Here is a 26,853-nt window from a genome sequence, read left to right on the forward strand (position 1 = left end):
GGAGGAACTTCTTCACCCAAAGGGTTGTGAATCTGGAATTCCTTGCCCAGTGAAGCAGTAGAGGCCTTTTTTTTTTTTGAAGAATAAAGGGATTAAGGGGTTATGGTGTTCGGGCCGGAAAGTGGAGCTGAGTCCACGAAAGATCAGCCATGATCTCATTGAACAGCAGAGCAGGCTCAAGGGGCCATATGGCCTACTCCTGCTCCTAGTTCTTACGTTCTTATGTACACCATGCCACCTTCACCCTTACCAAACCGACCTCTTTTCCACAGCCTGTTCCCTCACCACACACTGTTTGCAGCCCAATAATTTGTTAAAATCGGAAACGCCATCCCGCACCCACCACCCCCATTCCAAATACGCTTGCAGCACTCACGGGTGGATTTTCCGCCCACTCAAGCCCTGAGATCAACCCATTAACTTTCCTGAAAAACGACTTGGGAACAAAGATAGGGAGGTTCTGAAACATGTACAGAAACCAAGGGAGCACCGTCATTTTACTGTCTGTACCTGCCCCGCCAGCGACAACGGCAAAACATCCTACCTCTTAAAATCCGCCTTCATCCCCTCCACCAATCAAGCCAGGTTCAACCTACATAGCTGGCCCCAGCTCTGCGCCACCTCAATACCAAGGTACCTAAAGCTAGTCCCCACCACTCTGAACTCCCCTAACCTCCCTCCGTGCCCCCTAGCATTGATTGGGAACACATCACTCTTTCCCATATTCAATTTATTTCCCAAAAACCGGCCGAATTCCCCTGAAAACCCCATAATCCCCCAATGCCGACCAACGGGTCCGAAATATATAATAAATCATCCGCATAAACCGAAACCCTATGCTCGTTAACTCTCTCTCTTTTCCCCCGTCCCCTGTCCCCACTCAGTCTCTTGATGCCCTGAGCACCATTGTCAATGGCTCTATTGCCAAGGTAAAAAGCAACAGGCACTCCCATCCCACGGTGTAGCCCAAAGTACCCGAAACTTACTTGATTCGTCCGCAAGCTCAACACCAGCCCCTCATACAGCAACTAGACCCAAACCACAAACCCCTGTCTGAACCTGAAACACCCCAGCATCTTGAACAAATATGCCCACTCCACCCAATCAAAAGCCTTCTCCGTGTCCCATTGCCACCACTACCTCAGCCCCCCTCCTCCCCCCACGCCCCAAGGGCATCACAATCACATTAAGTAACCACTGCACATTCACCAACAGCTGCCTTCCTTTAACAAAATCCGTCTGATCATTGCCAACCAACCCTGGCACAGTCCTTAATCCGCGATGCAAGCACCTTCGCCCAAAAGCTTGGCATCAACATTCAACAACGATATCAGGTGATATGACCCACACTGCGCTGAGTCCTTATCCTTTTTAAGAATCATGGAGATGGAATCCCTGCTCCCGTGCCTCGTTATATGCCCTCAGCAGCAGTGGCCCCAGCTCCTCCCTAAACTTTTTATAAAACCTTGCGAGGCGGCGGAGGGGAAAGAGTGCGTCCCTTTGAGACGCCGGCCCGACGATCGGTGGGCACCGATTGCGGGCCAGTCCTCTCCCGAGCACGGTCGTGGTGCTCACTCCCCTCTCTGCCCCCCACAAGCCACAAACCAGCTTTTGCCGCCATGTTCACGCCGGCAGCGACTAGGTGTGGTTGCCGCTGGCGTGAACCGGTCGGGAACGGCAGGCCGCTCGGTCCATCCGGGTGGTAGACCCGCGTTTCTCCAAGCGGTGTGTCGCAAAACGCGACACGCCATTTTGGGGGGGTGGGGGGGGGGGGGCGGTGGGAGAATCGCTGGGGCTGCCAGAGCGGCCCTCCCGCGATTCTCCCACCCGGCGTGGGGGCGCGATTCCCCTCTGCACTTTTTGCTTTACCACTCATCTTAGTGTTGTCTGCAAACTTGAACACATTACACTTGGTCCCCAACTCCAAATCATCTATCTATCTATGGATGCCATGGTAAAAAGAGATCCGGGTGTCCTCGTACATGAATCACAAAAAGTTAGCATACAGGTGCAACAAATAATTTGGAAGGCAAATGGAACACTGGCCTTTATTGCAAGAGGAAGGGGCACAAAAGTAGGGAAGTCTTGCCCATGGCATTAGTGAGACCACACTTAGAGTGCTTTTGGCATTGTTACAGCTGATAGAAGCTACTGGTACAATCTTGTAACACACAATATTATTCCAAACTTGATGAGTTATTTCGGCTACCATCTATTTCATCCTGGTTCAACCGGCTCATGTAGCGTACCAGCATTACATGTCGTAGGGAACCAGCCCCCACAAACTAAATTTCATCCTTTGCCGATCCTTTTTTTTAATTTTCAAAAATTTTACATTATGGTTGTTCAGGCTCTGTTGAATAATTCTCACACACCACTAGTACTGGATCTCTTACTTTGCACCAACATCTTCCTGTAAAGATTGCCCCAAAACTGGTGCTGCCATCATGTAAAAGGTAGTGCTGCATTGCTAACCACAATAACAGCAAAAAATACAGGAGCAGGCCCTGCGGCCCGTCAAGCTCGCACTGGCCATGATACCAACCTTCGCCAAAATACTCAGTTCTTCCTTGTGCCATATCCCTCCATATCCATACTATCCATGTGTTTGTCAAGATGCCTTTTAAAAAAATATTTCTTTAGTCTCCTCTTTCACATTTTCTCCCAAATTTACACCCACCAACAATAAATAATAATAAGTAACAAATATGTCAATCCCATATGAATAACAATGATCCCATCCTCCCACCAAACCCCAAACAGTAACCTGCATGTTCACATAAACAAATAACAAAAAGGAATCAGGAATCACCCATAGTCACCATCAACACACACCGCCCCCATCCCCCCAACCCTCCCACCCACCCCCCACTAATGCTCGATGTTACCCAGTTCTTGAAAGTGCAGGATGAATAATGCCCATGAAGTGTAGAACCCCTCCATCCTTCCCCTCAGTTCAAACTTAACCTTCTCAAGATTCAAGAATTCCAACAAGACCCCCCCACCACGCCAGGGCACAGGGTGGAGAGGCTGCCCTCCATCCCATCAGGATCCGCCTTCGGGCGATCAATGAGGCGACGGCTCCTTCCAATGGTGCCTTCTCCTCTTCCAAAATAGCCCTGTAAACCGCTGACACTACCCCCTTCTCCAGTCCCCCTGTCGTCAGCACCTCCTCCGGCCATGTGGAGGGAGGCCGGCTCCTCCGGGAAGTTGTGTATCTCCTTCCTGGCAAAATCTTGAACCTGCATGTATCTAAGCATTTCCCCCTGCTCCAGCCCACACTTCGCTTCCAGCTCCTTCAATCCTGCAAACCGTCCCCTAAGAAACAAATCTTTCCGTGTCTTAATCCCTGTCTCCCATTTCCTAAAATTTCCATCCCACATCCCTGGCTCAAATCTGTGGTTCCCCCGAATCGGCAATTCCCTTGACCCTGCCCCAACCCGAAGTGTTGGCGAAACTGCCTCCAAATTTTCAATGAAGCTATTATTACCGGACTCCCCGAGTACTTCCCCGGGGCTATCGGGAGCGGTGCTGTTGCTAGTGCTTTCAATCCCGGCCCCTGCACAAACTCGGCTCCATTCTGACCCACTGGGAATCAACCCCTCTGACCCAGCTCCGCACCTTCTCCATATTCGCCGCCCAGTAATAATACATCAGGTTCGGGAGACCTAAACCCCCTGCCTGCCTTACCTTCTGTAGCAGCAGCTGTCTCACTCTGGCCACCTTCCCTCCCCATATGAACGATGTAATCCTTCCCTCAATCTCTCTGAAAAAGCCTTTGGCAGGAAAATCGTCAGGCATTGAAAAATAAACAAAAATCGTAGTAACACGTTCATTTTAACCGCCTATATGCGACCCGCCAGTGACAGAGGGAGACTGTCCCACCTTGCCAGATCAGCTTTCACTCTCCCCACCAAACTAGAAATGTTGTACCTGTGGAGCGAGTCCCCCCCCCCCCCCCCCCCCCCACTCCCGGGCAACCTGCACCCCCAGGTACCTAAAGTGAGTCCCTGCTCTACGGAATGGCCAAGACACCACAAAATACTCACTCTTGTCGAGATTTAGTTGGTATCCCGAGAAAGACCCAAACACTCAAAGCAGCTCCAATATTCCCCCTATCGACACACTCGGTTCTGACACGTATAACAGCAAGTCATCGGCATACAAGGACACCCTATGCTCTATTTCCCTCCCCCCTCCGCACTATTCCTTTCAATACCCACAAACTTCTTAATGCGATGGCCAACGGCTCAATCGCGAGTGCGAACAGCAAGTGGGGCATAGGACATCCCTGCCTAGTCCCACGGTGGAGAGAAAAGTATCTCGAGCTGATGTTGTTTGTGCGGACACTCGCCCTCGGCTCCTTATGTAATAGCTTTACCCAGTTCACAAATCTTGGTCAAATCCAAACCGCTCCTTCTCAGCGTCCAATGCCACAACCATCTCTGTTTCCTTCCCCTCTGCTGGTGCCATAACAACGTTCAATACCCTTCTAATGTTTGAAAAGAGCTGCCTCCCTTTCACGAACTCCGTCTGATCTTCACCTATCACCTTCGGGAGGCACTCTTCCAGCCTACCCGCCAGTACTTTTGTCAATACCTTTGAGTCCACATTCAGAAATGATATGGGCCTATACGACCCACACTCTGTCGGATCCTTATCCTTTTTTAGCAACAGGGAAATTGATGCCTGCCCCAAAGTTTGTGGCAACACCCCCTTCCCTATCGCCTCTTCAAACATCCCCACCATCAGGGGTGCCAGCTTATCCTTGAATTTTTTATAATATTCCACCGGAAACCCATCCGGCCCTGCCACCTTCCCCGACTGCATTCTCCCAATCGCATCCTTTATCTCCTGCTCCACTATCGCTCCTTCTAATGCAGCCATGTCCCCCTCCCCTAACCTCGGGTACTCCAACCGATCTAGAAATTCCTGCATCTCACAGTCTCCCCCAGGTGGCTCTGACCTGTACAACCTCTCATAAAATTCCTCAAAAACCTTGTTAATCAAGTCCGGAGCCACCACCAACTTCCCTGCCCTATCCCTCACCTGCACAATTTCCCTTGCCGCTGCTTCCCTCCGGAACTGACCTGCTAACATATGCCCCGTCTTATCTCCATGTTCGTAAACTGCACCCCTTGCTTGTCTCAATTGGCGCACCACCTTCCTGGTAGATTGTCGGTCAAAGCTTGCCTGTAGTTCCTTCCTCTTTTCCAGCTTTGCTAGGTCCCCATCCTCTGCATAACTCCTATCTACCTCCAACATCTCCCCTATTACCCTCTGCCGCTCCAACCTCTCCTCTTTGTACACTCTGGCCGTAAACAAAATCACCTCCCCCCTCACCACTGCCTATCGAGCCTCCCAGACGACCACCTTCGACACCTCACCTGTACAGTTGAAACCTCCATATTCCTTAATTACCTTTTCAATTTTGTCGCAGAATACTTGGTCCCCCAAAAGTCCCACATCTAATTTCCACCCCGGCTTCTGCGCTACCCCCTTCTCCAGCACCATATCCACCCAATGCGGAGCATGATCTAACACTGCAATTGCCGAGTATTCTGACCACTTACCCCAGCCAGCAAAGCCTTCCCCACCACGAGAAAGTCGATCCGCGAATATTGTCAAGATGCCTTTTGAACGGCGTTAATATATCTGCTTCCACAACCACCCCTGGCCACGCGTTCCAGGCACTCACCACCCTCTGCGTTAAAAAAAAATCTGCCTCGAACATCTCTTCTAAACTTTGTCCATGGACCTTAAACCTATGCTCCCTGGTGACTGACTCCTCCACTCTGGGAAAGAGTGCCTACCCATCTACTCTATCCATGCCCCTCATAATCTTAACCTGTGGTAAAAGAGCAGAAAGTTTAAAAATGTATCGTGGCTTTCCTGAAGCATCATTGAATAGTTAGATACAATCAGAGTCATGAATATAAGATGCTTGACCACTACTGGGAGAGACCCAAAATACGCAAAAGTCACATTGGACCTCCATTTTCCTCATGTTACTAATGAGTAAGTATATGAAATGCAACAAGATAAAAGACATCTCTTTGAATCCAATCGTATACTGCCATTCCATTTCGCCCCACTAAAAAAAGCTATATTTATACAGTGGTAATCATAAGTGGGTTATGACAACAAACTAAAGGACATGAAAGTAAAAAGATGAAACTACAGTTCCGTACTCTTGCAAGCAGTATTTCCAATTCGCAGAACTTACTGGTTTAAACTGATGTAGCAGAAATGAAAGTTTGAGATGACCAACAACATGTACAATAGATGAACAAGTTAATTTTTAAAATGCAATTCTGCAGCTATTATGGCATATTTTAAAGAGAAGCCTTTAAGAATCTTTACTTGGACCATAAGACATGGGAGCAGAATTAGGCCATTTGGCCCATCGAGTCTGCTCCGCCATTCAATCATAGCTGACATGTTTCTCATCCCCATTTTCCTGCCTTCTCCCCATAATCCCCAATTTCCTTATTAATCAAGAACGTATCTATCTCTGACTTATAGACACGATGTGATTTGGCCTCCACAGCCATCGGTGGCGAAGAGTTCTACAGATTCACCACCCTCTGGTTGAAGAATTTCCTCCCCCTCTCATTTTTAAAGGATCGTCCCTTCAGTCTGAGATTGTGCCCTCTGGTTCTAGTCTTTCCTCCCAGTCGAAACATCCTCTCCATGTCCACTCTATCTAGGTCTCTCAGTATCCTATAAGTTCCAATAAGATTCCTCCTCATCCTTCTAAACTCTATTGAGTACAGATCCAGAGTCCTCAACCACTCCTCATATGTCAAGCTCTTCATTCCAGGGATCAGGGAATCCTCTGGACCCTTTCCAAGACCAGCACATTGCTCCTTAGATATGGGGCCCAAAACTGCTCACCATCCTCCAAATGGGGTCTGACAAGAGCCTTATACAGACTCAGAAGTACATCCTTGCTTTTGTATTCTAGCTCTCTTAACATTCTACTTCTGTACAGTCTGCTTTTATCTAAGCTAACCAACAGGGGAAGTTTCACTTGACTTTTCCATAAAAAGGGACCTGGACAGTTATATTTCTTGGAAGTGTCTGAGCAGAGATATTTGATTGGCTATTGGGAAGCGATCATATGAATTTTGGACAAAATGCTGGACAAAGTATGATAGCTGTGGTATAGCTCTGTTTATCTGAGCTGAATACTTTATCTACAACCTATAGTGTGTCTTTTCTTTATAGAATGGTAACTATTATGAACAAATAGTCGAGCCCTTTCTATTGTGGATAATTTTTTGTTCAAAAATTCTACTTACTGGTAAGAGGAATTGACCAACAATTTTGAGAAATATGTATCTTAAAGTGTGATGTATACATTTTAATTTTTAAGTTTCTGAATGATTGACTTGCATGAATTATAATGCCTTGTTTCACTTGTTCCAGGGGTGTTGGGTGTATCTTCTATGAAATGGCATCTGGAAGACCGTTGTTTCCTGGTTCCACTGTAGAAGATGAATTGCACTTGATCTTCAGGCTACTGGGTATGTTGGCAATTCTGTTGTAAATATATCGGGGTTTAGTGACAGCACGAATCATATTAGTTCTCTATCTAAATATTTATTACACTTAATTAGAATAATGCTCTTTATCCATATAGAAGGATACAATCATTGTGGCACAGAGCAGGTTATTCAGCCCATCAATTCAATGCTGCTCTCTTTGATGCAATCCCATTCTTTAGATCAGTTTCATTCTCCTGTTCCATTCCCATAGCCCTGTGAATTTATTTCCCTCAAGTGCCCAACCAATTTCCTTTGATCGTCCCTACTTGGTCCTGGCACTGGCTTTTTGGGGCACACCACTGTCAACCCATCCTTCAGTCTGAAAAGCAGTCATTTACCATCATCCCTGTTTTCTGTCCTTAATTCAATTGTTTGATCTAAGCCTGCACTAATTCTCCTATTCCATGAGTTTCAATTTTATTAGCCACCCTTTTGTGTGGTACTTTGGCAAACACTTTCTTAAAACCCATCTGGACAATATCCATCACATTCCCTTCACCAACTTAATTACTCCTTAATTAACTCAAACCTTGCCAAGTGTTTTACCTAATTATTGTTTCTAAAACCTTATCCATCATTGATGTTAAACTAATCAGCCTGTAGTTGCTTGGAATGGCAAGGATATTTACATTTGCTGTTTTGCAGTCTGGCACCCTTCCCATTTCTAGGAAAGAGTGGAAAATTGTGACAATCCTTTCCGTTATCTCCATCACCAGCTTCCTTCACAACTTGGGATGCAAATCATCAGGATGAGAAAACGTTCCACTATAAACATAGCCTGTCGTTCCAGTATGTCTAGCCTATCAATTTGCACCCAGTTGTTTACCTCTACCATCTCCACTTCTACTGATATTTTTGCAGCATCCTCACCCTTAATAAATATCAGTACAAAGTAACTCAAGTATTCTAGCCTTGCCATGTATTTCTAAGCATATATGACCACCTTTGTCCCTATTAAGCTCTACCCCCTCTCTTACTACCCACTTACTATTTACATGCCGGCCGAAGATTTTTGAGATCCCTTTTATATTGACTGGCAACCTATTCTCTCTTTGCAAGTCTTACTTCACTCTTCACTTCCCCTCTCAACTTTGTGTATTTGGTCTAGTTCTCTTTGGAGTTATTCACCTGACATATGTCAGACATTTTTTTTCTGCAATATTCTCTACCTCCTTCATCTTCCAAGGAACCCTGGCTTTTGTTCTCCTGCCTTTCGCTGTTGGGACGTATCCAACTTGTATCGGAAATCTCATATGGCCAGAAATTTCCAACCAGATATGTGAGGTTGAATAGCAAAGTGATTAGCTACAAGTTTACATAGAATTGAATGGTGTGGTCATTATTTCACAGTGGGGCAGCACGGTGGCCTAGTGGTTAGCACAACCGCCTCACGGCGCTGAGGTCCCAGGTTTGATCCCGGCTCTGGGTCACTGTCTGTGTGGAGTTTGCACATTCTCCCCGTGTCTGCGTGGGTTTCGCCCCCACAACCCAAAAATGTGCAGAGTAGGTGGATTGGCCACACTAAAATTGCCCCTTAATTGGAAAAAATAATTGGGTAATCTAAATGTATAAAAAAAAAATTAAAAAAAAAAAAAAAAATTATTTCACAGTGGATCTTTGATAAGCCTTTAAATGTAACCAGTCATAAATGCATGGCCCATAACTTCCAAGCTTTCAAGAGTCTCAAGCAAGGGGGTACCCCAAAGATGCATCCCCAGGTAAGAATTGCCGTGCAATCGGATTCATCCAAAAGTATGATTTAAATACTTGATGGTTCCGATTGCCTTGCAGCAATAGTTATCCAAGAAAGTTTAGAAGAATTAAAACCACTTCAAACTCCGAGGTAAGTATAGTACTGACACCCCACCCCAATAACACCTGACCACCCACCCAACCCTAACGGTCACTTGACAACCTAAATCCCACCCACTGACCACACCCCTGAACATCTGACCTCCTCACTGACCAACCGATGATCGCCCTGCCCCCATTGACTGATCTCCCCCCTCTTTCTCCCCCCCCCCCCCCCCCCCCCCCCCAAATCCACTGACCGCCTTGTTTTCTTTCCCCAATCCTACCTATTTAGCTAAAACCTACTTTCCCCCTGGCTTAGAAGTGGTTGGACTTTTAAACCTGCCTGCTTTACAGCAGCTACTGCTGCAAAAGTAAGGGGCTATGACCTCCTTGCCTTCAACTCCACAGCCCTTGACTAAAGGCCTCAGTAGGTGTGTGCTGCTTTATTTGACTCAGGCCAGGCAAGAAAGGATCGCCTGGATTTTAAGGCAGGAAACTGGGAGCGGAGTGGTAATCTGACTCTCAGGCCCATGTGTTTCACTCTCAAAGGAACAGGAAGGAGTCATATCCATAAAGAATACTTTTGATTAGTCCTTATAATGACCATATTGGCTGTCCACTCAATCAATATTGAATTTACAATATATCAAAATATCTCCTACATCTCGGGGTAGAACATTGCCAATTTACCTTCAAATACTGCTACCAACACGTCTGCCTGTTTCTGGAACCTATTGTGAAGGCATAGAGGTCTCCAACAGACGAAAGTCCCTTCGGTCTGTCAAGTCTGGGCCAGTCAAAAACAACCACCTAAGTATTCTAGCCCCATTTTCCAGCACTTGGCCCAAGCACATCTAAATAATTATGAAATGTTATGAGGGTCTCTGCCTCCACCACCATTTCAGGCAGTGAGTTCGAGACTCCCACCACCCTCTCTCCCACCACCCCGCTAAAACACCCTGCCCTAACCTTAAATCTATGCCCTCAGTCATTGATGACTCCACCAAAGGGCCAGGTTTCTTCCTGTCTACTCTATCTATTCCCTCATAATTTTATACATCTCAATCATGTCCCCCCTTGGTCTCCTCTGCTCCAAGGAAACAACCCCAGTTTATCCAATCTCTCTTCATAGCTAAAACTCTCCAGCCCAGGCAAAATCCTGGTAAATTTCCTATGCATCCTTTGCATCCTTTCCGGTGCTATCACATGACACCTATCATCGGGTCATCGATGTTTAAAGCAAGGAAACGGGCGCTTTGGCGCAGCTTGTCCATGCTGCCCAGTTTCTATCACTAAGCTAGTCCCACTTGCCAGCCTTTGCCCATATCCCTCTATACCTACTCTGCCCATGCAACTGTCTAACTGTTTTTTAAGGGGAAAATTGTACCTGCCTCTACCACTGCCTCTGGCAGCTCATTCCAGATGCTGATTCCAGAACTGCACACAATGCTCCAGCTATGGCTTAACCAATGTTTTATACAGTTCCAGCATAATCTCCTTCCTCTTACACTCATGTCTTGGCAAATACACCATGTGCCTTCTTAACCACTGTATCCACTGCCCTGCTACCTAAAGGGACCAATGTATATGCGTAACTTTCCTTAGTTATCCTTTTACCCTGAATGTATTTGTAAAATAACTTGGGATTTTCATTTATTTTACCTGCCAGTATCCTTTCGTATCTCCTTTTTGCTCTCCTAATTTTGTTTTTAAGTTCCTTTTTGCACATTCTCTATGCCTCGAGGACTCCTGCTGTTTTGAACCCTCGATATCTGCCATATGCCTCCCTTTTCTCATTATCCAATGCTGTAAATCCCTCGATATCCAGGATCCACATGATTTGTTGGTCCCACCCTTTTTCTTGTTTGGAATATATTGGTCCTGCACTGCTACGTCACAGATTTACCTAAAAGTATCTGCACCCAGTCCACTCTGGCTAAATCATATCTGGGGCGGGATTCTCCCCTACCCGGCGGGGTGGGGGGTCCCGGCGTAGCGGAGTGGCACCAGCCACTCCGGCGTTGGGCCTCCCCAAAGGTGCGGCATTCTCCGCACCTTTGGATACTAGGCCTGCGCCGGAGCAGTTGGCACCACGCCGACTGGCGCCAAAACCGGCACCAACGGCCTTTGACGCCCAGCGCCGGGGCTGGCCAAAAGGCCTTCGCCGGTTCGCGCATGCGCAGGTGGTGACATCAGCAGCAGCTGACGTCACCACCGGCGCATGCGCGCTGGGAGATTCATTTCCGCCTCAGCCATGGTGTAGGCCATGGCGGAAGAAAAAAAGTGCCACCCACGGCACTGGCCCGCCCGCCAATCGGTGGGCCCCGATCGCGGACCTGGCCACCGTGGGGGCACCCCCTGAGGTCCGATCACCCCGCCAGGACCCCAGGGGCCCGCTCGCGCCGCCGATCCCTCATCCACCAGAGGTGGTTCAAACCTCGGCAGCGGGAGAGGCCTCCCAGCGGCGGGACTTCGGCCCATCACGGGCCGGAGAATTGCCGCAGGGGGCTCGCCGCTCGATGTGGCGCGATTCCTGCCCCCGCCAATTCCCGGGTGGCGGATAATTTCTGCCACGGCGGGGGCGGGATTTTCGGCGGCCCCGGGCGATTCTCCGACCGTGCGTGGGGTTGGAGAATTTTGCCCCTGATCTTAAAATTGCCCTTCCCCCAGTTTAGAACTTTGATCTCAAACCCATCCTTGTCCTTTTCCATAACAATCTTGAATCACTTATGATCACTATCTGCAAGACGGTTCCCCACTAATACTTTAACCACTTGCCCAGCTTTGTTACCTAAAGTTAAGTCCAGGACCGCTCACTCTCTTATGGGACCTTCTACGTACTGGCTTAAAAAATCCTCCTGGATGCATTTTAAGAATTCTGCTCCCTTTTAACCTATGCATACCCCAATTGATGTTGGGGAAGTTGAAATCCCCCACTATCATCACCTTATTACTTTAACACTTCTCTGTAATTTGCCTATATATCTGCTCTTCTATTTTTCTTGGACTGTTTGGAGGCCTACAGAATACTCCCAGCAATGTGATTGTCCCTTTGTAGTTTTTAAATTCTACCCATATGGCTTCAGTTGAAGTTACGATGCCGTCCCTCTTTACAATTGATTCCCTGATCAAAATTGTGACTTTTACCTCCTCCCATATTTCGCAAGAAGATCCTGTATCCTGAAATATAGAGTTGCCAATCCTGCCCCTCTCAACCATGTCTCAGCGACAGCAATTATATCATACTCCCATGTTTTCATTTGTGCCCTCAACTCATCTGCATTGTTTGTCAGTTTCCGTCCATTAAAATAAATACCATCTTGCCAAACTCTCTTGTGACTTAATTGGTTTAGATATTCTAAGCCTCCTGGCTCACTTGTGTCTCTTCTAATTTTGATTGTGCATCTCCCTCTCATGATCCCAGCCCCCTGCCAAGTTAGTTTAAATTCTCCCAACAGCACTAACAAACCTGCCTGAAAGGGCACTGGTCCCATTTCAGTTCATGTGCAAACCGTTTTCCTTGTACGATCTCCCAAAACAGTCCCAATGTCCCAGAAATCCTAAGCGCCTCCTGCACCATCTCTCCAACCAGCATTCACCTGGACTAACCTCCTATTTCTCTCCTCACTGGCATGTGGCATCGGAAGTAATCCAGAGGTTATTACCTTCTGAATCCTGTTTTCTAATCTACCTCCTCGCTCCCTATGTTCTGCTTGCAAAACCTTATCCCTTTTTGTGCCTATATCATTAGTACCAATATATACCACAATATCTGTTTGTTTGCCCTCTTCCTTCAGTATGCCCTGTAGCTGTTCAGTGACATCCCTGACCCTGGAACCAGGGAGGCAACATATAACATCCTGGAGTTTCATTTGAGACCACAGAAACCTCTGTCTGTTCCCCTTAAAATTGAATCCCCTACAGCCCCAATGTTCTTCCTCCTCCCCTCTTGTGCAGCAGACCCACCCATGGTGTCATGAAATTGGCTGCGACTGCTTTCCCCTACATGGTTATCTCCCCCTACAGGGATATTTTTATACGAAAACTGATGTTTTAGCTGCTTCTCTTGTTGCTTCTTCTAACCTGCATACCTCCATATGTGTGCATCAAACAACCCCCCCGCACACACAGACAACTGCCACATCCATGCTCCACATTCCTCTCTGATCTCTCCAGCTTCTGCCTTAAAGCAAAATTAATCATATGTGGACCATCATTTTTTAAAAATCTAACTGAGAGTACAAAATACACAGTTTAAGATAATGATAGATAAAGCTAGGAAATATGAGGAAAATAACTTTTTAATCATCAAACAGAGCATTGAAGTATTTTGTGGCCTGGTCAAAGCACCCACAACAGTGTAGCTTCTAAAAGGGAATTGGATATAAACTTGATCAGGAAAAATATTGCATGGGATGTAATGTAGGCATGTCGGACTAATTGAATGAATCTTTCAAAAGAGCTTGCATGCCGTATGGGCCAAATGGTGACCATGTTGTGTGATTTTGAAGTAAATAATAAAAAAAAAAATTTTTAAAGTGAGATTAGAGGATTATCAAATTGCAGATGATTTAATTGGTGATGGTATTTAATAAATCACATAGATTTTTACTAAGGGTAGGGATATTTGGAGAAGAGAATCTGAAGTGATTGAGAGCAAGGTAAACAATATTATGGATTAAAGGATAATTTTCTACAAGTCATTGGGCTAAAGGAATAAAAACCATAAGAGCTAGGCAGAATACATCCTGGAGCCTGATGGAAATAAAGCAGCTAATTAAGAGGCCCTCTGAAATGATGAGTCCAATTTTAACTTGGGTTGGGGTTGATCTGTTGATGAGGTCCAAACTAGATGGGAACCTGGAAGTTGGGAAGGAAATGGGGCTCACAAAATTTTTAATATCAAGTCTCAGTTGATCTTACACCTCTCTCCCTCCTGAAACTGGCAGGAATAAAGCTAGAGCCAGCATGTAGGAGTGGAAGCTGGACGTCGGGCCTAAGGGTCTCCTGCAGAAGCTAAGTGCTGGGGAGGCATGTGCAGTGGCAATAGGTGGATTTGAATTCTGTCTTTTAAAACACAATTTGTAGAAGCTTAATAAAACAAGGCTACAGACTTCAGTTACTGAATGCCAGTTTGTGGAATTCAGTGACAGTCTGTTGTCTCAACCAAGGCCAAGGTAGCCTCTATTCATTTTTTAAAAATAAATTTAGAGTACCCAATTCATTTTTTCCAATTAAGGGGCAATTTAGCATGGCCAATCCACCTCCCATGCACATCATTTTAGGTTGTGGGGGCGAAACCCACGCAAACATGGGGAGAATGTGCAAACTCCACACGGACAGTGACTTATGACCGGGATCGAACCTGGGACCTCGCCGCCGTGAGGCAGCAATGCTAATGACTGCGCCACCATGCCGCCTGGGTAGCCCTTATTCATCATTAGATCAGCAGGCGATGCACGTGTTAAACATAACCCAATGTGAGAATAATGAGGTGGGGCACGGAGAGGAATGAGAGAAGAGGGGTAACTGGTTTCATTGCATAGATGTCCTGCTAAATAACTACTAGCAACAAAGTCAGTCTCAACCTACAAAAAGAGAAGCACAAAACAGGGATATTGATTTGATCCCTGTTCCACTATCCATGTCCAGGACATCAATCATGTTCTGCCGCTTCAGTTACATTTCCTATTCCTAAGAGGAACAAACACTCTGTAGTTCCACACCTAAATTCCTTACCCCATGTCTCAATCTGTACAATAATGTATACATCCATGTTTCAGTGTCTATAAAGTGTAGACCATCAATGATGCAGGTGAGTATCCTCATCTGTGAATGAAGCAGTAAATTGCAGTATGAGTAGTTCCCCAGCAGCACCATGATTAACAAACTTTACTTTGCTGTTGACCAGTTTGTCCTCTCAGCTGTTTACCAATCCCAGAGTCATAGAATTTACAGTGCAGAAGGAGGCCATTTGGCCCATCGAGTCTGCACCGGCTTTTGGAAAGGGCACACTACTTAAGCCTCCACCCTATCCCCGTAACCCCACCTAACCTTTTTGAACGCTAAGGGCAATTTAGCATGGTCAATCCACCTAACCTGGACATCTTTGGACTGTGGGAGGTAACTGGAGCACCCGGAGGAAACCCATGCAGACACAGGGAGAACGTGCAGACTCCGCACAGACAGTGACCCAAGCTGGGAATCGAACCTGGGACCCTCGAGCTGTGAAGTCACCTAGGGCTCCTTGCTTAGTCAAAACAGAATGTGGTTCAGTTGTACGTTTTTGAAGTAGTTCTTTGGTGAACATCCTCTGAACATAAGAAATTTCTAAGAACGCATTAAAACAGCAGAGTGTTTTGAGTGCAGAGCTTTAGCGAGAGAGAATACTTCAGATGCATAGGGCTTCCTATGAAACAGCACAAGTAGTCCGCTGTGGTCAATTTGCTAGTAAAGCAAGTTCCCACTTTTTCCAGGATTCAATTTTTACTGCATTTAAGAATATTGGTAAATCTCCTAAAATAATCAGCAGTAGATGTCCAAGACTTGGGCAAAGATGCCATCCTATATGGCATTGTCACACTATTTGACATAGCTGAGGCATTTGCAGAGGCCATTGATGGAATTTCCTTCTCATTGCAAGCACCTGTTGTAGGCTGAAACATTCAGGAAGAACCATAAGAATGAATCATTTGAGGATTTTCTTGAAGGGACAATCTTACCTGGTATTGGACAAGATCCTACTGGGGCCAAAATGGATCCAAAAAGCAAAACGTTAACTATCCCATCATTTTAGAATCCTCCCACATGCACCACAGGAAGGCCATACTCTCAACTTTGGATCTTCTCCCACAGTCAGTAGACTCAGTAGGTGATTTTGTTGGGATTGTCTGAAGATTTGTAAATGTGATCAGGTGCCAAAACTGCTGCGAGAATCATGAGAGAGGTTATATCAAATCCAGAAAATTAAAAATTCAGTATTTCTTACTGTTCTGAACCCTTCGTTGCCAAATTTCTTTCAACTGATGGAAAAGCTCAAGAATGTCATGATCCATGGTTAACATTAACCTAAGGCATGAGCTGGGGAATGTGTGCATACAGTGGGCTTCTTGGTCTCCAATCAGAAGTATAAGTTCAGCAAAAGGTTCTACTCCCGGTACAAATTCTGTTTTACGGCCAGGCCTCAAATCCAAAGTAAATGCCTGCTTGCAGAGAAAGGCTCACTCATCAATTATAGGTTTGTATGTTCCGCTATACTTTTATAACCAGTTGGTGCTAGCAAAAAATTGCTAACATGTTTCCATGCCATGTTAGCAGCTGGAGTTCATGATCAATTACAGGAAATTCAAAGTATGATTGACATGGGACTTCTGAAGTATGTTTGCAAGCATTAAAATATAGATACTCCCACCCTCCTCACCAGTCAGATTTGTCAGGTTTAGGTGAGTACTTCCGATACAGGTTCAGCACCAACTGTGTTAATATCCTGACACTGATATTTCTGAAAGAAAACAAAGAATTGCATCTATTTAACGATTTTTCAAACCTCTGAATGTCTCAAAGTACTTACTTGATGTGAAGTCACTGTTGTAATGTTGGGGATATGACAGTCAATTTGCACACAGCCAGATTCCACAAACAGCAATGTGATAAATAACTGGATAATCTGAGTGATGTGGAATTGTGGATGAATGTTGACCAAGAAACCATGGTTAGCTCCATTGCTGTTCTTCTAAATAATACAATGGAATTTTTTATGCCCACCTGAGAGGGTTGAATGCCTCATCTGAAAGCCAACAACTCTGACAGTGCAGCACTCGCTCAGAACTGTGATTGAGTGTCAGCCTTGATTCTTGTGGTGAATTTGTGGTATGATCCACAGACTTGTTTGTACAACGATTAAAACTGAATACTTTTGCACATTGGACCCTTGGCCATCCCTGATTAAACACTATTGCCCATAAACAATGGAAAACCCCTCCGGAAAAGGCTGCAAACAAGGAATGTGGAATTTTCCCTTTGACTGTACACGAACAGACTTGAACTGCAAGTTTTCCTGGTCCTTCAGTTAATTCTGGGAGAAGAATACAACAATAATATAAAAAATAACCAACTTCCATTGACCTGGCTTGTTAGTCATTTGCCTTAATTTTATACAGAGAGGTTCTCAGCCTTGACTTGCCTCTTAAAAGATTGTTAGCTTGACATTTCAGTGTGGGTGATACAGATACATTAAACTGAGTCTTCCCTCTCAAATAATGTAAAATATTCTGTGATATTTGAGTAAATTCTGGGGTGCTCTCCTTAGTTGCCTGATCACTATTCCTCAAGCAATGTAATTAAAACAGATTATCTGGTCTTTATTTCATTGCTGTTTCTGGGGTCTTGCTGTGCACAGATTGTCTACTGTATTTGCATTATGAAAATCACTATTTTTCAAAAGCACTTATTGGCAGTAAAGTGTTGTGGAATGTCTAGAGGATCTGAAAGGCGCTTTTATAATTTGAAGTTCTCTTCTGTTCATATGTTGCAAATGTGCAATTGCCAACAAGATATGAGACAGTCTGAGATTGAATTCAATTACAAGAATTGACCTTGGGTCCATTTGGCCCCTCTTTCACAGATGAGCCTGTGTAATGATAAATGTCTGGAGCATGTTTCAACATGAAATTGTTGAAGTTTATTCCAGATTTCAGGATACCTGTGTGGTTGACATAGAGGTCCCAAGTGGAGAACGTTCTTGAATACCTTGACTTTATTTTCCCATAAAACATGGTTCAGTGCTCCTATGATTCAGTATATTTTTCCACTGCATTACTGAACTGTACTGATGAAAATAATCCAGAGTTTGATTCTCAGTTTTGTGCTGAATTGACTGATACACTCAGTAAAGGTGCAATGCTTGGCTTTCAGAGCTTTGATTTGTGAAGAGTAATAGATTAAAGCATGTGTACACAGTACCTTTAGTATGATCATAGTAGACATTCCAAAGGTCAACGTTGAGAATCGGACATGAATAATGGCCACTTGGACATAATCCATAATCCCAAGTAGCAGAATTAGGCCACTCAGCCCATGGAGTCTGCTCCACCATTCAAACATAGAACAGTACAGCACAGAACAGGCCCTTCGGCCCTCGATGTTGTGCCGAGCAATGATCACTCTACTCAAACCCACGTATCCACCCTATACCCTTAACCCAACAACCCTGGGACCCTGGAGCTGTGAAGCATTTATGCTAACCACCATGCTACCGTGCTGCCCCAATATCATGGCTGATATTTTTCTCATCCCTATTATCCTGCCTTCTCCCCATAACCCCCGATACCCCGAACAACTTATTAATCAAGAACCTATCTATCTCAGTCTGAAAGATGGTGACTGGCATCCATTGAATGGCAGGGGTGTGGAATAAAAGAACTTGACGATAGTAATTCTTCTACTGGCCAAAACATGGTTCCTTGATGATTTGGTTGTCTCCACCTGGAAATCCAGAAGGATCCTAACAGGCAAGATTTGGTACAGATGAATAACCATCTCTAGTACTGTATACTTTCATTGATAACATTACTATTGATGGAGCTGGTTTAGGAGATTTAGAGTTGCGGTAAATGGTAGGGGCCACATTGCTGATTAGGGAGCCTGGTTACTTGGTGCTTCAGCACAAAGTAAGAATACTTTATCCAGTACTATATCAGTTATAACTTAAATCCATCAGAGTGTGATATATCAATGATCTTTATCATGTCTAATGTTGCTAATAGAGAATATAGCACACATTAGAGTGTAAATTGATAGCCTGCTGTGTGAATTTTTCTAAAGGGTGTTTCTTTGGTATTTCTCCCTCTTAAGTTGATGGCATTTTTATTTTCATGTACAGGTTGAATTTCTGAAAAAGAATGTGCCATTTCTACACACATCAAATCAATTTGAAAAAACACTTGTGACATGAACTATGAAATTTGGAAATCATGTTTGTATTTTCCATGAGTATTTGCATCATACTAATAGACTTTATTTAATCCAGGAACACCTACAGAGGACACATGGCCAGGAATATCTTCAAATGATGAATTCAAGGCTTACAACTTTCCTAAATATAAGCCGCAACTTGTGATAAATCATGCACCAAGGTACTCGTAGTCAATTGCGTTTATTAATGAGGTCCATGAAATGAGCTGTGATTTACTTTCTGTCCATAGTTATCACAATGTCTGTGAGATTAACCATCTTTGCCAGCATCTCGGGCTTCCCCAGAGTGCAAAAGACTGCACCCGTGTAATTATGTAGACTCTATGGCCCCTAATGTTTATAAACCGCACCGGCTACCATTTCATCAAGGTGAAACTGGTGTGTGATCGTTGGAAGCACATACTTACAGGTTCATGCACCTTACCCTAGGAGTTGCCATGACTCCTACATCCTGAGTCACTCCCAGCTGCCTGAGATTTTTGAGGGGCCAGTAAATCTGCAGGGATGGCTACTTGTGGATAAGAGGTAACCCTGAAATGCTGGCCGATGGCAATGGTGCGTCACCCTCTAAAAGTCCTTCGGAGGACCGGTACGGAGCTGCTCACCGCTCCACATGCTGCTTTATAGAGCAAACCTTAGAACTTGGGAAGATGCGTTCAGATGTTTGGTCTATTCAGGTGGCTTACTCCCGATAGGATTTCACTTAGGGTTGCATTATATCGTGCCCTTCACACTCTGGCAACGTGAAGAATTGATCCAGTGCCAGAGGGTGAACTAGATGAGGATGAGAGCTTATTGGATAATGACTATTTGGTGGCCCAGGAAGCTTAAGGGGACTGTTCAGGCTCAGTATGAATGTGATTACCCCATGGAGGAACAAAGACATAGGAGACATGCCTGATATTTTAATTGCTGACAGGTTCCAGGAAGAGTAATGTTAAGCGAGAGCATACCACCATATCTCTCCTTACCCTCAATACCATAGAATCCCTACAGTACAGAAGGAGACAATACAGCCCATTGGGTCTGCACTGCACTGCCCCTCCGAAAGGGCATTCTACCTAAGTCTAGCCCTCCCCCATTCACTTCCCATAACACCATGCGTTGATCATGGCTAATCCACATAACCAGAACATCTGTGGACTACTATTCCCTTTCATCTTGGGATGTCCAACCATTCGCTGCGAGAACAAGTCCAGCATTCACACTTGCACGTTCTGGCCCCATAAATGACCAAGCCATGATCTCTGCTTCGGTCAGCAGTGTCCTGTGAATGTGCTCACTCTGAGAACTGAGAATACAACGAGAGAAAACCTGAAGCCTTCGACTCAATCTAATGATGCAAACACTGCTGCGACCGAGGTGTGTCATCTCCTTCTCCTGTGCAGGTCTTGTCAAATGTCACTAGAATAATCAATGTTGATGACCTGCCCTCAATCAATGGTGTACCTTCTGGGAGAACAGTTAGTTAGAAACGCTTATAATACACATAGAACATAGAACAGTACAGCACAGAACAGGCCCTTCGGCCCTCGATGTTGTGCCGAGCAATGATCACCCTACTTAAACCCACGTAACCCGTATACCCGTAACCCAACAATCCCCCCATTAACCTTACACTACGAGCAATTTAGCATGGCCAATCCACCTAACCCGCACATCTTTGGACTGTGGGAGGAAACCGGAGCACCCGGAGGAAACCCACGCACACACAGGGAGGACGTGCAGACTCCACACAGACAGTGACCCAGCCGGGAATCGAACCTGGGACCCTGGAGCTGTGAAGCATTGATGCTAACCACCATGCTACCGTGAGACCCCACACTTTATAACATTCATATACCATCAAATGTGTTAACAAAAAGCAATTTTTTTTACAGTGAGAGCACACTACTGACCCAAAAGTAACAACATTTCTGAATTTTCTTCACTCTCCTGTTACACCTGGGGTGTGGCCCTGACATCCGTAGCAGAAGTTGAGGCAGTCTGCTACATCCTGCTGTCTGCAATGACCTTAGTGGATGTCCTCTGGTGGCCCGAGGCTTGAAGGGCCCTGGCCTGATAAACCTCTCCTGCTCAGGCAGAAGCGTACTCAGCGGCCTGAGCAGCTGGAGTGCATATGAGTGGCTGCACGCCCTTGGAGGGGCATGAGCAGCAGCCCCAGGGAATCCAACTGGTGCTCATCCTCACTGTGTGCCCGAAGGCCCCGACCTGATTTCTGCAGCAGATGGAGGAAAGTCAAGGTGCCTCATCCCCATGTTGTCTATTGATTGAGTCAAAATCTGGCAAGACCTGCTGGACCAAGGTCTCCATGGTGATCACCAACCCTCCCATCATGTGACCTCGAGATGCTCACATGTCAAAGCCTTGGTATCAGACAGAACGTAGACAAACTTGTCCATTGCTCACTCTAGTCTGTTGAATGACTGCCAAATCTCTGCCTGATGGCCTGTTGTATCTCCAGCATTGAGTTGGTGGTTACTTCCAAAAGGTTATCATCTGACTTGGACTGAGCAGTCCTCCGAGTGCCCGAGACCTTGGCTGCCTTGTGGACCTTGAAGCGATGGTGCCGAGAAAATAGTTTCAGTTGATAAGCATGAACACCATAAGATGACATGTGGCTCAGTGATTGGCAGGATTTGATTAAGTGATTGAACTGTGATCCATACTAGGTTGCTGGGAGAGGCCAATCTCCCCTTCCCCACAGGAGTGTGATCCCACTGCTCCCCAGATAGCTTGGCTGCAGCCTCCTTTTGAGACCCGTCCCTCCCTCTGTGCGCATTGTTTCCTTCTGTTGTGTGCCAGATTGGCCTTTCTGAAGACAAAAGAAAGACATATGATGAGAATGGATGGAGAAGAAGTTGTGTGAGATGCATGTCCCCTGTCTGTGGAGGGTTCCCCACAGAAGGGCGAGAGGATGTTGTGTGAGGAACATGATAGGTGGGATGGCGGTAATGTGAAAGCCTCTGCCAGAGAAAGAGTATTGATGTGTGACCCCACTAATGCCCTGGTAAGATCCGTGAAGAGAGTAGCCTTTGAGTGCATTACGCCATGATAAAAGTTTGATATCGAAGAGTGCTATGAGAGGACTTGCCTTGGAGGAGCAGAAGAGATCATTCATCCTCTTCCTGCACTGGATGGCTCTTCGGGTGTGCGTGCCAGCCACATTGATCTGATCTGCGACAGCCTCCCAGGCCAGAGATGTGAGGTTGGTATGCTTCCCGGAGCTATCCCGGGATACAGGACATGCCTGTGTACCTGCACTTCTCTGACGAAGGGCCCAAGGTCCGGTGGGTGAAGCAGGATGCTGCTTCCTTGAGGCTGCAAGCCTTGTTATTCTGCTTGGCAGACATCTGAGATAATCTCCTGAACACGGGTGGGCTGAAGAGACTGAGATGTGTGTTGGGCTTGGGTTTAAATATGGCTCCTGGACTTTCGAACCTGCCAGCTGACAGTGGGTAAATGAATCCGCTCCCAACACAACAGCTGATTTAGACATAAACATAGAATTTACAGTGCAGAAGGAGCCCATGGGGCCCATCGAGTCTGCACCAACCCTTGGAAAGAACACCCCACACCTCCACCCTATCCCCATAACCCCACCTAACCTTTTTGGACACTAAAGGCAATTTAGCATGGCCGATCCACCTAACCTGCAGATCTTATGACTGTGGGAGGAAACCGGAGCACCCGAAGGAAACCCACGCAGACACGGGGAGAAGGTGCAGACTCCGCACAGGCAGTGGCCCTAGCCGGGAATCGAACCTGGGACCCTGGAGCTGTGAAGCAACTGTGCTACCGTGCTGCCCCCAGCACGATTTGGCACAATGCAAGTCTGTGCATAATTAATGAGCTGCCCAGCACTGAATAGGGGTGTACATTCCCACCATTGTCCAATAGGTTAGGTGCTGGCCTTTAAAATTCTCATTAAAATTCCACGCATTATTTTTGTGCTGCTGGGAGTACGGATGACTCATGAGGATCCTGTGTCAGACTGAAATCTGACTGTAAGATTTAAAGGAATATCCTTCATTGCCTTCAAGGAATGAAGGATAATTGTAGTTTTTTCTTATTGTGGCTTTTACCTACATTTGGTTGTGCCTCTCAATGGACTAAAATAGGTAGAACCCAAGTTTGGGTGATTTGTACATGTCGTATGAAGGTAATCGGCTTGATATCGTTATTCGTACAAAAGTGTGCCTGCCTATCTTCCTCACTCCTGAAGGCATACAGAAAAGATGAACAATATAAGGACAGATGTGTGCGCTAATCTAACTCCTTCAACTTGAGACTTGCTTTTTCTTACAGATTGGACATTGAAGGAATTGAATTGTTAACCAATTTTTTACAAGTAAGTTGAATAATTAAAATGTTGATAATTCTTTCAACATAGATCAAGGTAATTTTCACTTTGTTTTGAAAGTAATTAAGAGGCGTCTAATTTGCTTTTCAGTACCAAGCGAAGAAGAGAATTTCTGCAGAAGATGCCATGAAGCATCTTTATTTTAAAAGCCTTGGAACAAGGGCACACACTCTACCCGATGGTAAATAATCACTGCTTCATAATTAATGGTACTATTTTAAAAGGATTTAATGTCCCATGGTGTTACAGGAAGTCGGTAGGTTCCAGGTGAAATTATGGTAGATGCCAAAAGATATTTTGATCAGATCATGCAAACTGATTTGATTTGATTTATTATTGTCACATGTGTTAGTATACAGTGAAAAGTATTTTTTCTTGTATGCTGTACAAACAATGCATACCGGAGGGGAGGAAGAAGAGACTGCAGAATGCAATGTTACAGTCCTAGCTAGGGTGTAGAGAAAAGATCAACTTAATACGAGGTAGGTTCATTCAAAAGTCTGATGGCACTAGGGAAGAAGCTGTTCTTGAGTCGGTTGGTACGTGACCTCATACTTTTGTATTGTTTTCCTGACGGATGAAGATGGAAGACAGTATGTCCGTGGTGCATGGGGTCCTTAATTATGCTGGCTGCCTTTCCGAGGCAGCAGGAATTGTAGACAGAGTCAGTGGATGGGAGGCTGGTTTGCGTGATGGATTGGGCTACATTCATGACCCTTTGTAGTTTCCTGCGGTCTTGGGCAGAGCAGGATCTGTACCAAGCTGCGATACAACCAGAAAGAATGCTTTCTTGGTGCATCTGTAAAAGTTGGTGAAAGTGGTCGCTGACATGCCGAATTTCCTTAGTCTTCTGAGAAAGTCGTCGTTGGTGGGCTTTCTTAACTATAGTGTCGGCATGGGGGGGCCAGGACAGGTTGTTGTTGATCTGGACACCAAAAAACCTGAAGCTCTCAACCCTTTCTTCTTCATTCCATTTTGATGTAGACCGAGGCATGTCCTCCACTACGCTTCCTGAAGTCGATGACAATCTCCTTCGTTTTGTTGACACTGAGGGAGAGTTCACCAGATTCTCTATCTCATTCCTGTACTCTGTCTCATCATTGTTTGAGATCCAACCCACACAGTCATAGGTGTATAAGGAATATAGTAGGGGGCTGAGGGTACAGCCTTGTGGGGCACCGGTGTTGAGGATGAACGTGGAGGAGGTATTGTTGCCTATCCTTACTCATCATAGCCTGTTTGTTAGGAAGTTCAGGATCCAGTTGCAGAGGGAGGAGCCGAGGCCCAGGCAACGGAGTTTGGAGATGTGTTTTGTGGGGACTGGCTTAGCACACTGGGCTAAATGGCTGGCTTTTAAAGCAGACCAAGGCAGGCCAGCAGCATGGTTCAATTCCCGTACCAGCCTCCCCGAACAGGAGCCTACTCGTGACAATAAAAGTTTTTCATTTTCATTTCATTTCAACCCACTACTGTGGTGTCATTAGCAAATTTGAAAATCGAGTTGATGGGGAATTTGGCCACACAGTCATAAGGAGTATAGTATGAGGCTGAGGGCACAGCCTTGTGGGGCACTGGTGTTGAGGATGAACGTGGAGGAGGTATTGTTGCCTATCCTTACTGATCGTAGCCTGTGGGTTAGGAAGTTCAGGATCCAGTTGCAGAGGGAGGAGCCGAGGCCCAGGCAACGGAGCTTGGAGATGAGTTTCGTAGCAATTAAATTCTCATTTTAAAGTCAAGCATTCTGTCCTTATTTTTATTTTTCATTCTAAATCTCTTTTTCCATAGTTGTAATGGAAACTGTCTATGTAAGCTTGCTATTCTATGTTAACACCCACTGCTGGTAAGATATGACTACACCAGCGGACTTCCGGTGGCTGTGATGGATCAGTAAGCCACACATTTGGAAGCTCCCGTTTTAAAGAGATTTTTCGGCTCTTTTGAGAGCCCAAAACGGAAATTTTTCGACGTCTCCCGGTGGGGGAAGGTGTGCTGAACGACTTTCCCTGCAGTCCATGACTCGAACTCGGAGTGGAAAGGGGGAAAAAACAGCAGCAGCTCCTCAGAAAAAACGGGGGAAGGGATCCAAGATGGCCACCGACAGAGCTCCAGAGGAATGGAGACTCTGGGCCCAGGAACAACAAACTGATCTCCTGCGCTGCTTTAAAGAATTCAAGGATGAAGTACTGAGCTCTCTGCAGGAAACGAACAGAAGGCTGTCAGAGATTCAGTCCACCCAGGGTGCTGCCATCAAGAAGTTGCAGACGAGAGGAGGAGGCCGTGGTCCTCGTGAGTAAGGTGGAGGGGCACGAAGCACTCCACAAGAAGTGGCAGGAACGCTTTGAGGAGCTGGATCACCGCATGAGGCGGAAAAACCTGCGGATCTTGGGCCTTGCAGAGGGGCTGGAGGGATCGGACCTGACAGCCTATGTGGCTGTAATGCTGAATTCGCTAGTGGGGGCCGGATCTCTCCATCTGCCCTTGGAGCTGGAGGGAGCGCACAGGGTGCTGGCCAGGAGGCCCAAGGAAGATGAACCCCCGCGTGCGGTGCTGGTGAGGTTCCACCGGTTCAGTGATCGGGAGTGCGTGCTGCGCTGGGCCAAGAAGGTGAAGAGCAGCAATTGGGACAATGGGGTAGTGCGGATCTACCAGGACTGGAGTGCGGAGGTGGCTAAGCGGCGGTCCGGATTTAATCGGACGAAAGAGGTGCTTTATAGAAAAAAGATAAAGTTCGGAATGTTGCCGCCCGCGCGCCTGTGGGTAACTTATTTGGATCGGCACCATTATTTCGATTCCCCGGAGGAGGCGTGGGCCTTCGTGCGGACGGAGAAACTGGACTTGAACTAGGGGTTGGGGGTTGCGAGGTCGGCTGTAAGATATTAGTGCTGGATTCTGCTGTTGCTGTGTTCTCTTTTTCTTCTGTTGTTTTCTTCTTGTTTTAGTACTTTTGCAATTTTGATAGGGTTATTTACGGAGTGGTTGTTCTGCTATGTTTTTGTTTTTGTGCTGTGGGACATTGTCTGGGCTGTGTATCTTGAGGGGAGGGTCGGGGGGGTATGTTGTATTCTATGCCGGAGTGGGGGTATGGAGTGGGGCTGATATTTGGGAGCTGCGTCAGAAGGGTGTGGTGGGGCAGTGCAAAAGCGCGGGCTTTCCTCTGGTTTCCCGTGCTGCGGG

The 26,853-nt window shown here is 46.0% G+C and overlaps 1 protein-coding gene across 4 annotated transcripts in view; it reads left to right on the top strand.

Moving 5' to 3' along the window:
* cdk17 (cyclin-dependent kinase 17) overlaps positions 1-26,853 on the top strand; it is a 292,409-nt gene that overhangs the window by 241,230 nt on the left and 24,326 nt on the right. For all 4 annotated transcript variants that reach the window (XM_038810897.1, XM_038810899.1, XM_038810898.1 and 1 more), the window contains 4 exons: positions 7,432-7,529; positions 19,372-19,477; positions 23,625-23,667; positions 23,770-23,860. In XM_038810897.1, the coding sequence (XP_038666825.1) occupies positions 7,432-7,529; positions 19,372-19,477; positions 23,625-23,667; positions 23,770-23,860 (338 nt within the window). The remainder of the gene's footprint in view (positions 1-7,431; positions 7,530-19,371; positions 19,478-23,624; positions 23,668-23,769; positions 23,861-26,853) is intronic.

Source organism: Scyliorhinus canicula, chromosome 11 (genome assembly GCF_902713615.1).
Source record: "Scyliorhinus canicula chromosome 11, sScyCan1.1, whole genome shotgun sequence".
Classification (NCBI taxonomy): domain Eukaryota; kingdom Metazoa; phylum Chordata; class Chondrichthyes; order Carcharhiniformes; family Scyliorhinidae; genus Scyliorhinus; species Scyliorhinus canicula.